The sequence below is a fragment of the Marmota marmota genome, unplaced genomic scaffold, assembly GCF_001458135.2.
Source record: "Marmota marmota marmota unplaced genomic scaffold, marMar, whole genome shotgun sequence".
NCBI lineage: Eukaryota > Metazoa > Chordata > Mammalia > Rodentia > Sciuridae > Marmota > Marmota marmota.
Window position 1 is genome coordinate 4,704,349 of NW_025999998.1, and position 13,752 is coordinate 4,718,100.

Below are 13,752 nucleotides of genomic sequence, written 5' to 3' on the forward strand. Positions count from 1 at the left end.
AAAGCTTGAGAAACTCTAGGCAAAACCTTAGGTAAATTCTTAATTGAATCCAAAGAGAGACAAGTTGATATGTGGGGTCTTTAATCCTCTTGCAAAAAATTTAAAAATGTTCAGTATTGATAGGGTTATGAAGAAACTTGTACACCATTGGTGAGAAATGTATTTGAAAAATTGTTTGAGAATACTCAGAAAAACTTAAGATTTTTTTCATTGGAAGTTATTTCTTCTTTGTCATCCTGAAAGTAAATTTATGTGGTCTACAGTTTTATATTTCCTCCAAATTATCCACTTGTCAGTAAAAACAAATTTCCATAATATATAACACAATCTAAGTTCAAAAGAAAAATGCGTACTTAAAAACTTTCCATCTGCAAATGAAATAGGATGCGCTCCGGGCTTCTCAATCTTGAAGATTTCATCTACAAATATTACTCTGCAGTCATTTAAAGTCCCTTCAGAACCTCTGTTTAAAAAAGGAAGAAAAATTAACTTGTACCAACAAAACCTAAACCATGTGCAAATAATAATTAGAAATGAATTTGGAAATTCACTGAATTTTACTCACGTACATATTGAGATTATACTATTCTAATTATTATGTACTATGGTTTCCAATTGTAGAAAGAGCCCAACAGTGATTATTTAATATTCATAGTTATAACTTTAGTGTAGAATCCAGAAAAAAATGCAGACTTCATTACTTAGGTTACTTGGGAAAAAGTAGCTATCTATAAATTTAGCTCAAAGAAAAGATTATTCTGTCAATTAAAATGAAAGATTTCAACATATTTCTAATAAGAATAGTAAATTTCTAGGCAAAAATAAGATGACCTCGCCTCAAAAACAAAATCTTAAAATACAATGCCATATTTTTCTGTCTCAGTTTATGTCTATTTGCATATGCTTCTTCAAGCTTCCTCCTACTACTGTGAATTTGTGCATTTCTCCTTTTTATCTGTCGGCTTTTGCTTTGTATTTCTGAAGACATATTATTAGATGCATACAGATTTAAGAATCCTAAATCATCTTATGAAATGTCTCATTCTCTAGTATTGCAGTCTTCATCATACTACGTTTTTCTTCCCTTTTTTTTTTGTTAGCATTTCCTTGGAGACTTTTCCCCCTCTTTTCACCCTTTCTTTAAAAAACTTTTAATATCAAATACACACAAATGCAGAAAGCTACATAGACAAATAAAGAGTTAAACCAACTGTAAGGTGCATATCCTTTGTAAGAGGCCATCAGAGAAGTTAGAACTATTAAGTACCTCTGAAACCATAACAGGCCCCAACCAATGACATCTTCATATTATCCCATGAGTTATATTTACTTTAATTTTCTTCATTCTTGTCACCCATATCCCTAAGCCTATGTTTAGCTTTGCCTGGGTTTTACAAGTGTTAATATATAAATCCCAATACCATCACTCTCTTCCTTGTGTCCAATAATTTCTTAGACTTGATTTTGAAACTTACATTCCAGAAGCATAGCTGAATCAACTTTTATGGATCATCTGTATGTCCATATATTAGGAGTTGGATCTGGAGAAGAGATCAGAAAATCTTGGCCCACTGTGTTTTTGTAAATAAAGTTTTATTGGAACCTAGCTATACCAACTTGATTATGCATCATCTATGGTTATTTCATGCTACAATGGTAGAGTTGAATAGTTTTGACAGAGAGCATTTAAGCATAAAAGTTAAGCTATTTACTGTTGTGCTCTATACAAAAAGTGAAAATGTCAACCCTCACACTAAAGTCTTCATCAGATTTAGGTTCATTTTTTGGTAAACTACGTTATAAGTCTCTTTCCAACTGGAAGTGGTAATTTTTCCCCCCATAATGACAAATACACACTGATGCTCAATGCCTGGATTAATTCATTGGAGGCTGGAAAATGTTGATATTTTAGTTCTATTATTTCCTTTCTTATTTATTTGATGAATAATTTGAGAAATTTTAAAAAGAAACATTTTTCAATATTTGGTGATCCACTGGTATAGCTCATATAATATGCAGTTAAATGCTTATTTGGCATTTTTTAATAAATTACTTTTTTCTTTATATTAGTTTAACATAGCAAAATGTATAAAATGCATATGCTTAAAACAAATATTTAGAGTCTTTTTAAAAATTTGTTTTTTTAGATATACATGATAATAGAATGTACTTTGACATATTATACATACACAGAGCATAACTTATTCTAATTAGAATCCCATTCTTGAGGTTATACATAATGTGGCATCTCACTAGTTATGTATTTATATATGAATATTGGAAAGTTCTGATTTATTCTAGCTTTCCATTCCCATCCTCCCTCCCTTTTCTTAATTCCCCTTTCAACATCTATTTTTCCCCATCCCCCTTATTGTGCGTCAGCATCCACATATCAGAGACAACATTCCATCTTTGGTTTTTTGAAGTTGGCTTATTTCACTTAGCTTGATAATCTCTAGTTCCATCCATTTACAGGCAAATGCCATAACTTCATTCTTCTTTATGGCTGAATAGTATTCCATTGTGTATACTATTCTAGTAGGCTCAGGATCTCTGGTTGAATATCTAAGTCCTTGATCCACTTAAAACTGACTTGTGTGCAGGGCAAGAGATAGGGATTAAATTTCATTCTACTGCATACAAATTTCCAGTTTTCCCAGCATCATTTGTTGAAGAGGCTATCTTTTCTCTAATGTATACTTATGGTGCCTTTGACCAAGATGAACTGGATTTATGTGGATTTGTCTCTGTGTCTTCTATTCTGTTCCATTGGTCTTCATGTCTATTTTGGTGCCAATACCATGCCATTTTTGTTACAATAGCCCTGTAGTGTAATTTCAGATCTGGTATTGTGATGACCCCTGCTTTGCTTAAGGATTGCTTTGGCTATTTTAGTATTTGGCAGTTTTTTAAAAACCAGTTCTCTAACAAGTTTTTGTACTGCTATGAACCCATGGCTTTAAAAATATTTGATGTGATTCAAACTACCATAATTATATTTTTCTTATTAATATTCAAATTATTTCAACACTGGCCTACAGGAGCTTCCAGATGACTCCTACTCTATTGACAAGAACTTAGCAGCATTTGTAGATTTTATTGTTATTTGTATGAAAAGATGTTCTAGGTTCACTTTGAACATTTTTTTTTAAGAGAGAGAGAGAATTTTTTTTAATATTTATTTTTTAGTTTTTGGTGGACACAACATCTTTGTTTGTATGTGGTGCTGAGGATCTAACCCAGGCTGCACGCATGCCAGGCGAGCGCGCTACTGCTTGAGCCACATCCCCAGCCCACCTTGAACATTTTCTGTCTTCAATCTGGAGTCTCCATCTCCAAGATACCCTGGATTTTTTTAAGTGCAAAATATTTCAAGATCACAATCTGGCATTAGGAAAGCTTATTATGTCTCCGTTATTACTGTTCATAGGTTTTTTTCAGCATATGAAAGTATAAAATTTAAACAAACAGTACTACACACATTCAAACAAAATATGAGTTCATATTAACACTTTCTGTTCAAATTCAGCACTAAAGTTTTTGCATACATTTATTTACACACACACACATACACACACACACAAACACTTTTTTTGAGGTATTCAGGAATATATGTTTTTTCTTCAACTAGGAAATCCTGGTTCTCAAGGACTCCAGGATGTCTAAATTAAAATAGCATATACCTTTTGCTTTATTTCACATGCAAGACATTCTTGCTGGTTGTCAATATAAAGTTTGAACTTTTTGTACATTTTCCCATTTCTTACATTTGAAATATAGGTGGTTCTTTTCTTTTCTTGGTGGTGATGTTGAGATCAAACCCAGGCCCCTGAGCATTCTAAGCAAGTGCTCTACTACTTAGCTGCACTCCAAGCCCCCTATCCCTAGTTCTAAATATAGAAATATTTTAGCAAAGTGAAGCAGCACAGGCCTGTAGTCCTAGAGACTCAGTAGGCCAGCCAGGAGGATCACAAGTTCAAGGCTGCCCTCAGCAACTTAGTAAGACCCTGTCACAAAATAAAAAAGGGCTGGGGAATTAGCTCAGTGATAAAGTGCTCCTGGATTCAATCCCCAGCATGTATGTATAAAAATAAATAAATAAATAAATGTTTATCGTAATTCTTTATGTCAAATTCTCTTTAGTTATCTTGGTTGTCTAAAGCTAGTTCCCTAGAAGATTTCTCAGGTAGAGTTGATAAAAACAATATCCCCCTAGTTCCTACAAGTTAGATTTTATCTGCAGTCATATAAGACTAATTTGGCTACAGTTAAAATCTTTGGCTCTCTTTTTAAATTTTTTTTAAAAAATATTTTTAGTTGTAGATGGACACAATACCTTTATTTTATTTATTTGTATGTGGGGCTGAGGATTGAACTCACTGTCTCACTGGGCAAGTCCTCCACTACTGAGCTACAACCCCAACCTCTTGGCTCTCCTTTTCTTGACTCATGCCTGTCTTTCTGGGATGCTTCATTGTCAGCAAGGATTTAATCCTGTTCCTAAAATTTTCTATTTCTCTTGTAAATTTGTATGGAATTTGATATACTTTCTTTTTTCTTGTTTTTATAAAATAAACATTCTGAAACTTTAGAAGCTGTGATTTCATCTAGCTTTTTATTAGTTCACAGCAATATAACTCACTTTTTTAGAGGAGAAGAATTCAAAACTGACAACTAAAATCTAACCTAATAGAAATTAAAACATTGGGCAACCCCTGTTGGGTTCCCTCTATCCCTGTGAGAGTTCTGTCTCTTTTCTTCTCAGTTGAATAAATCCTACTCTTTTATGCTAAATAAATAAATACACCCCCGAGGGTGGTGGCAGTGATTGTAATAGGGCATATGAGAAACCTCTGGGGTGATGAAAATATTTATTTATTTTTTTTTTTAAAGAGAGAGAGAAAGGGGGGGAGAGAGAATTTTTTTTTAATATTTATTTATTTATTTTAGTTCTCGGTGGACACATCTTTGTTTGTATGTGGTGCTGAGGATCAAACCCGGGCCGCACACATGCCAGGCGAGCGCGCTACCGCTTGAGCCACATCCCCAGCCCTGAAAATACTCTTGATTACAATGGTAGCATGGGATATTCATTTCTCAATGTTCACTCAACTATATATACACTTAAAATAAGTATGTACAATCATGCCGCAGTATCTGTAAAGGACTGATCCCAATGCCCTCCATACCAAAATCTGCAGATATTCAAATCCCTTATGTAAAATTAAAATGCTACATTTTTATTTGCATATCACACACATCCTCCTGTATATGTCTTTTATAATAATACTATGAAAATGCTAAGTAAATAGTCACTGCACTGTATTGTTTGGGGAATAATGATTTTAAAATTTTCATGTTCAATACAGATAAACTTTAAAATATGTGTGTGAATATTTTGGATCTGTGGTTGGTAAAAAACATGGGTGTAGAACTCCTGGATAAAGAAAGTCAACAATATTATTGTATATAAACTATACTCAAAAGTGACTTAAAAAAAAAAAAAAAGACACTATGCTCCAGAGGTTGAGGTGGGAGGATGGCATGTGTGAAGACAGCCTCAGCTAGCACCTTATCAAGACCTTGTCTCATAATAAAAATCAAAATGGGGGCAGAATCTGGGCATGTGATAAGAGTGTCCCTAAGTTCAAACCCTTATTTTCTGCAGTCTCCTCTCCTGGCTCTACTCTCCTCCTGTTCTAACTGGACCCTTTTTTCCTTTGTCTCAATTTTTCTTGATCTACTCAATTTGGATTCTACACTCGTTTCTTTTCATTGAGTCTCTTTCCTGGAATAGAGCTCTAGTTCATTTCATATTTAAAGAGTTTATAGGACTGTAACCCCTTCCGACCTGACTGCAAATTGTTTGTACTTATCTGAATTGGAATGCACACTTGTCTAGCTTTAGCTGCTGTGTTAGTTAATTATTGCTTAAGTCAATGTTACCAACCTACAATAAAATTTACCCCAATTTCCAAGGGTCAGGAATTTGGGAATAGCTTAACTGGGAAATTTATGGCTTAAGGTCTTTCATGAAGTTGCAGTCAAGCTGTTGGCCAAGGTTACAGTCTCACCTAAAGACTGTACTGGGGAAATAGCCACATGTTGCCTGAATAGCCTCATGAACATATAGTTGACTCATCCCAGAAGAAGTGATCCAAGAGATAGTCCAAAATGGAAGTCATTTTTTTACAACCTAATCCCAAGGTGGTATACTATCACTTCTGCCTTATTCTATTGGTCACATAGAGTCAGTGTAGTAAAATACAGGAGGGAAATATATGAGGGTAAGAGCCAGAAAGCAGGAACAAGAGGGTCATCCTGAAAGATGGTTCCCATAACTGCTACTCTCTAATTAGATATTGATTTATTATTACTTTGGAGTTCTTCAAATCATCACACATCCAAGAGCTACTGATATTGTAGTATCTCTACTGATATTGCAGGCTTTTTGTTCATCCCACCAGCTACTTTGGGATTCATGGGGAATAAAACACCACCCCATTTTATTGTAGATGTTGCCCATGAGCTTTTAGTTGCTTTGTTTTTATATGGAAATTTGAGGAGTTTTAAAGTCCATGCTGTTATTTTCCTAGAACCCCAATTATCCTTTTCTTTTCAATTTCTATGACTATATATTTGAGGACTGTTTCTTATAAGCCGCATATGGGATTTTTGCTTTAATCTAGTTTTTTGATCTTTGGTTTTAACTGGAATATTAAAATCACATGTAGTAAATTTAATGGTTGATAGAGGTAGGTTTGTTTCTGCCACTTTACTATATATTTTCTATTCTATTAATTTAATATTTCATTTCCACTATAATGAATCCACTTAAATTTTAGTGGTTGTCCAGAAACTAGACTTTGCAAACTTACATATCAATGTATTAGGTAAGATTTAGTCTCCTTGTTTGCTGCAGCCAAGCAGTTTGCAAACTAAGAGACCATCATGTATTTGTGAAGCCTCTCTACAGGTGGTCCCAAATCCTAATGTTTGCTTTCTAAGATTGCTGAAAATTCCACTCTCTTTTTTACTTACATTTTTAGCCTCCTGCCTAGCAGAAATCCAATATCTGGCAAAGTCCAAAGGTGAAAATATGCTATATGCTTGAAGCATCACAAATATCTGCCAAAAGCTCTGATTTTTTTGTGCCTACCCTGCTTCCATTTGCTCTCAATTAGGTTTTTCACTGGATTCAGAATTAGATTCCACAGGACAAAACACAACCACAAACCAGCTGCCTCCTAAGGTTATTCCTTCTCCAGTCACAGTTACAATAGTTTTCTTCGACACTTTGCTGCCCTCTGATAAACTATTTGATTTGGCTGCTATAGTTGTTTTAGCTAAGAGTGCTGATCTACTGCCAGCCATCCCACCCTACCTGGAAGGAGAAGCCTTCCATGCACTTTTTTAAGTGATCCCATAATTGTCACAAAAACCACTAGTTTTAAAGCTTAAAATTGCCTTTTCACATATTTCTCATTTTAGTTTAATTTAAGGCTTATCTAGACATCTATTTTCTATACACATTACTGATGGAGTCATAGAATATTCAAAACATTCAAATAAACAATTCGTTCCCTCAAGAAATATACACTTAATTACTGGTTTAGTAAAATAGTAATTGTAAAACATTTTTTAATATTTTGCCAAAAAAGAAGTTGACTGGAAATGGCACAGTCTAACAAAAACCCCCAAATAGAGCTGCACACCCAAATAAGCATTACTTAAGATACTATGTAAGTTAACAAAATAAGATGTCTAAGAAGGACTCTCAAATAAAAGGCCATCAAAAAGTTCTCTTATTGTTAAAGTTAAATGGGCAGGGCTGGGTTGTGGCTCAGTGGCGGAGCACTTGCCTAGCATAAGTGAGGCACTGGGTTCAATCCTTAGTATCACATTAAAAAATAAATATATAAATAACAAAGCTTTTTTTTCTCTTTTAAAGACTGCATGTAAAAAAAAAAGATAAATGGGAAATAAACTACCTTGAAGATGAAGAAAATACTAATATTACTACTGAGTATATGGAGAAAAAAGCATCCTCCAAGGATTGAACCAAGACTAGGATCCATAAAGTTTCAAAGGTCTGAATTCATTCTGTGTGTGTTATCTAAAAAAATTCAAGCAGAGAACTTAAATTAAAGTTAAATGGCACTGCCAAAGGACTGGTAGAAGCAAACTCAAATCTCTAGAAAAATTCAATTTGGTTAGTTCAATACCCATTTTAAGATAAAATTTGATTTCAGAGATGTTAAAATATGGGGGAAAAACTCTTCTCAGAATCTATAAAATTCTGTATTTATTGAGAATCCACTGTAACAAGTCCTTAGAACAGGGCCTGACACATAGCAGCAAAAAAATAACAATAATAATAATAAAGGCATTGATGGTACACAGGACAGACAAAATATGGGCCCCAAAGGAGTCCTTGTTCTAGTCCCAGGAAGCTATGAATGTTACCTTACATAGCAAAAGGACTTTGCAGATATAATTAAGGGCCATGAAATGAGATTATCCAGGTAGGCGCAATATAATCACAAGGGGTTTTAAAAGTAGAAGGGGAAGAGGAAGTAGAAGAGCTCTAAAGAAAATTTGACTACAAAATAATGGGCAGGAAGTGGCTGTCTTTGAAGATGGAGAAAGCAGACCATAGGCCAAGGAACATAGGAGGCCTATAAAGCTAGGAAAAAAGGGAAAATAAAACAAAACACTCAAAACCCTAACCAGATTCTCCTTTAAAGTATCTCCAAAAATGAGCAAATTCTTGGTGACACTTTGATTTTTGCCCTGTGAAATCCAAACTCAAGAATTCCAACCTCTAGAACTAAGTTGTATTGTATATGCCATGAAATCTGTGGTAATTTGCTACCGCAGCAAAAAAAACTAACACAAATGATATAAGAGACAAATAAATGTCTGGTGATAATAAATACCATTTAAAAAAAAAAAAAGAGAGAGAATTCAAGTAACCCAGGACTGGTACATAGGGAATCTAGAAGACCTCTCTGAAGTAATACTTAAGCAGAGATTTGAAACACAACGAGCAGCCCAGGCAGACAATAAGACAAGGTCCTGAGGTGTGGGCATGTTTACAGGATGAAGCAACTCTTGGAGGGCAGCATGCTAGGGTACAATGAACTTTGACTGATACCTTCATATGGACATAAAATACATATTCTGTAAGAACATTCATTGATGATAATATTACTTAAGAAATTCTGTAATAGATATGAAAAAAATTTAGTACATAGTTTAATGTAATAAATCTTATAATAGTGTCTGCAAACAAGTATATCTACAGTTTTAGTAAGACTGAATAAATTTTCTTGCTATAGGATACAACTACTACTTCACTTGTGAACATTTATATGTGGTATTTAATACTCTACATATTACAATAATAGTAAACAAATTATTTTGTAAATATTATTTAAACCACAAAATGTGTTGTGAATTTTCTCCAGAATTAAAATAAAAACAGAAAATAACAACTTAAAAATACAATTTGTAAACTAGAATTAGACAGTTCAAATATATTCACTTTTTGATACTCACAAATTAAAAACAGAAACAAGCATGAACAAATTCCAAGTTCCCTTATCAAATCTCCAAAACAGATTAAAAATCATGTCCTGTATTTGTTTCTTTCTTTATACCTTCAATACAAAAGAGGGGATTAAAGCTGAAGGTTAATCTTTGCAAAAATCTAACAAAATTGATCAATCTCACTCAAAAAGTCGCAAACTAATTTTTCAGGGATAAAAAAGAAATATTACAAGAGATATTGCACATATTAAAAACATGTGGCTAACAAATTTTAAAATTCAGATACAGATTATCAGAAAATTAAATTCTAGTTCAAGAACAAAAACGAGTGGTCCTATAATCATTACAGAAATTGGATTAATCACAAAAACCTTCCCCAAAGAAAACTCAGCCCTAGGACTTTACTGAAAAGTTCTACCCAATACTGAAGAATACAAAATATACTATGAAACAGAAAAGATATATTCCACATTATTTTATGAACTACCATAATCCATACAGGTGAGTTAGAAAAATTTATATGCAAATTTACTTAATACAAATGTAAAATCCTACCCCAGATATTGTGAAACCAAACCTAGGAAAGCTTGTCTTTAAAACAAAAACAAACAAACAAACCCCCTAAAATCAAACACTATGATTACTGATGAAATTTTTAAAATTCTTTTGGCAATAAGGAAAAAAAAGATGCTACGTACTGAAGGGCCCAGCTACTAAATAGGATGAGGAAGAAACCAAATAAAGGACAAATCAAAATGTCATAATTCAATGATTATAATCATAAACATTTCAAAACAATCTACGTGTAAATTTTAATCTTACTTGTAGTCCTACATACAAGTAAAAGAAAAGATGACTGGAAAATTCAAACTCCAAGTACACAGAGCTAAGAACATTTAAGACCTACCTGAAGAACAAAGTAGGATGACATGGGTAATAAAACAGCAACTTTATGATCTCTGGGAATGGAAGTTTCTTAAGCAAGATACAGAGAGTAAAAGCATAAGGACAAATTTTCTTGATTTTTGAAACCTCAAGTACATTAAAATTAAGAAAATTTCTATTCAAACATTACAAGGAGAAAAAAGTCAGAGTTGAAAAGAATATTTTTGTCACATAAACTGAAATGATCTAGTATCCACACCTGGAATTCCTAAAAACCAAAACAGTATCTAGCAACAAAGAAATCCAACAAGTTTTGGAGCTGGATGATCAAAAAAGATATCCAAACTGCCAATAAACAAACAAAAACTCCATTAGCTAATGAAATGTGAACTAAAGCCACAAAGAGATACTATTTTATCATACACTCATTTAATTAGCAGAAACTGAAGTTTGACAAAATTAAGTGTGAATATGAATGCAGCACAATGGAAACTCTCATACTGGTGCAAAACTGTAACCTGACATAGTCACTTAAATATTTGGTTCTATTTACTAAAGATGCACAGGTTCTATAATCCAACAATACTACTTCTAGCATTTTGCATCCTAAGTAAACAATGTACATATGCACAATGACACAGGTTCAAGAATGTCATGGCAGCACACTTGTAACAAGCCTAAATTATCAACAACAGAATGCATTTATATTTTCATGCTCATTATTTATCCATTCTTACCTGTGAAGGGAAAAGATGTTTCATGAAAAAAAAAAAATCCCACACACAAGCCACACTGTCTACTTTTTTGGCTCTTATGTTTCTAACACTTTCAGTAAAACCTTGTATGATGGGAAAACAATAATTTACAGGATCATGTTTTTTACTGTTGGAATAGTTATCCCAATCATTGTATTAAGGTAGTATTTGCCTTTCCATCATTTCCACCAAAATGTAGATCTAGTCTCCAAAGCCACAGTACTCCCTCAGAATCATTTGGAGATACATTTTTAATACTCAGTTTTGTTTTTCAGCTCAGTGCTTTGAGTTTTGTTATCTCCTCCTATTGTATACACATGCTTTTTAAAATATCCTACTTTCAAGTACATTATAAGGCTCCCAACACAGCTGATTTATTTAGGTGGTTTCTCCTTCTTAATGATTCATATCCATATAAGAATTTAAAGTTGTTTAGAATTCTGTAACTGAATTAAATACTTCATCACTCTTGTGTTTCTGTAGAAACTTCTGAAATCTGTTTTCAATGAAAACAGCTTTGATCCTTAGCATCACAAATAATAAAATATAAGCTTTTTCAGCACATGCTAACATTCTTCTTCCTTATCTCGGGAATCCGCAAAGTTTTTATATAAAAGGCCAGACAGTCTAAGCTCAGATGCTCTCAGTTGAAACTATTCAACAATGCTGTTTTGCATGAACCAGCCAGAGATAATACATAAATCAATGGGCATTGCTGGGTTCCAATAGAACTTTATTTACAAAAATAGGCAGTTAGTGGGCTACAGTTTACTTACCCTTGCTGAATATTTTTAGTCATAAGCAGGTGTTTGCTCCCAGATTTGTCACCTTAAGTTACTAACCCAGTTAACTAGAACTTGACTTGTTTATTTTTTTCCTTATGTAAGAAAACTGTCAGTGCCATTCTAAAATACTCAATGCTCAATACAACAAATTGAAGAATTCATTATCAAAAAAGAACTGCATAAAAATGAACATAGAAGGGGCTACAGTTGTGGCTCAGTGTTAGAACACTTGCCTAGCATGTATGAGGCACAGGGTTTTAAATCCTTAGCACCACATAAAAATAAATAAAATAAAGGTATTGTGTCCACCTACAACCAAAAAATATGTTTTAAAAAATGAATATAGAAGGATGCTTAAACATTATTTGTTCTAAAGGACTGTTAATATATTTTATTTATTAAAAAAAGTAAATTAATGATTATTCAGCCAATAAACTATTCAGATTAAACACCGAGGTGGTGATAATAATCTCTTAGGTGTAAATGGTTATCTGAAACAATGCAGAGTACTTCATTATGTGATGAGGTAAACCTTTAAAGTATTTCTTACAGAATTAATGATGTAAATATCTGAGTGGCTTGGTATTTTAGGTAACTTTTTGTATTTTGAATTCTCTTCATTAAGTTGGCTAAATTCCTTAAATTGAAGGAAAATTCTGGTTAGTGTTGGAAGTCTAGCAGATACCTATTAGATAGTCATCTATTGTTATTATATCAACTTAGCTATTAAGATGCTTTTGTATATTTTGTTTCATTTATAAGAATCTTGTGTATAAGTAAAGATTTTTCTAATGAGATACTCAGTTATGTCCACCGTTCCTCCAAATATCTCCAGCCTTAAAATGGAGATAGTGATTTAAGACATTCTTAATAAAAATTCAAGATATTCTCTTATAGTAAGAAAATTTCCATCTTTCATAAACTACACCTTTAAAAAAAAAAAAAAAAGGAACATGTGCTTTATACCTAAAATTTACATTCCTTAATTCAGTAACTAAGTAGCATGTGAAGAGAATCTTACCCTAGGAAGATTTTCACACGAAGTTCTTTTTTGGTCCTTGAGATTGTCTTCAATGTGGTAATTTCTGCATCATACCAAAATCCTCTTTTTCCTGGATTTTCTACATTGTAATTAACCATTACTACATCACCAACATTTAGTTCGTTCCATTTCAAAATAGTTCTAGCTCGTGGCCGAAGATTCTGGACGTTCATTTCTAGAGTACCACTTTCCGGGTACCTGAGGAGAAAGAGGGGAAAAAAAAAAAAAAACACAGAACACAGCCTATGATAATCACCAAAGATGACTAAACAATTTGCAACAATTAGAAAAACTTAGAGTTAATAGTCTAGGAGAATAAGTAAAACAGGTTGCAACATCTTTAAATAGAGGGTATATTTTGATGACCTCTCACCTGTACTGTGATACATACCTACAGGCTGGTTTCTTAAGTGTGAGCATGAACCCTCACTCCCCAGCCCTGTTACACCTTGGAGATGCAGGTGTCTTCATGGCTTACAGTATGCCAACCAACCACTATCATATCTACTTTGAGGGGGCTATGTACTATTTATGTAACATCTATTTAGTTAAATATTACCATTATAAACTGAATATTATGAATGAGAGTATGTATTCTTCTTAATGACACTTAAATGACATCCAGTCATGATTTTAATTACCACAGCAAAACAATTCTTATTAAAATCTTAGGAAGATATTGTTAGCTGGAGAATAGGGGGTGTGAGAGTGGTAAACACAAATTCTGGCTTCA

The 13,752-nt window shown here is 33.2% G+C and overlaps 1 protein-coding gene across 2 annotated transcripts in view; it reads right to left on the reverse strand.

The window, feature by feature from the left end:
• Positions 1-13,752, reverse strand: part of Uhrf2 (ubiquitin like with PHD and ring finger domains 2) — a 78,693-nt gene that overhangs the window by 27,072 nt on the left and 37,869 nt on the right. For both annotated transcript variants that reach the window (XM_015492856.2, XM_015492855.2), the window contains 2 exons: positions 12,999-13,217; positions 354-463 (listed from right to left, as the gene is read on the reverse strand). In XM_015492856.2, the coding sequence (XP_015348342.1) occupies positions 354-463; positions 12,999-13,217 (329 nt within the window). The remainder of the gene's footprint in view (positions 1-353; positions 464-12,998; positions 13,218-13,752) is intronic.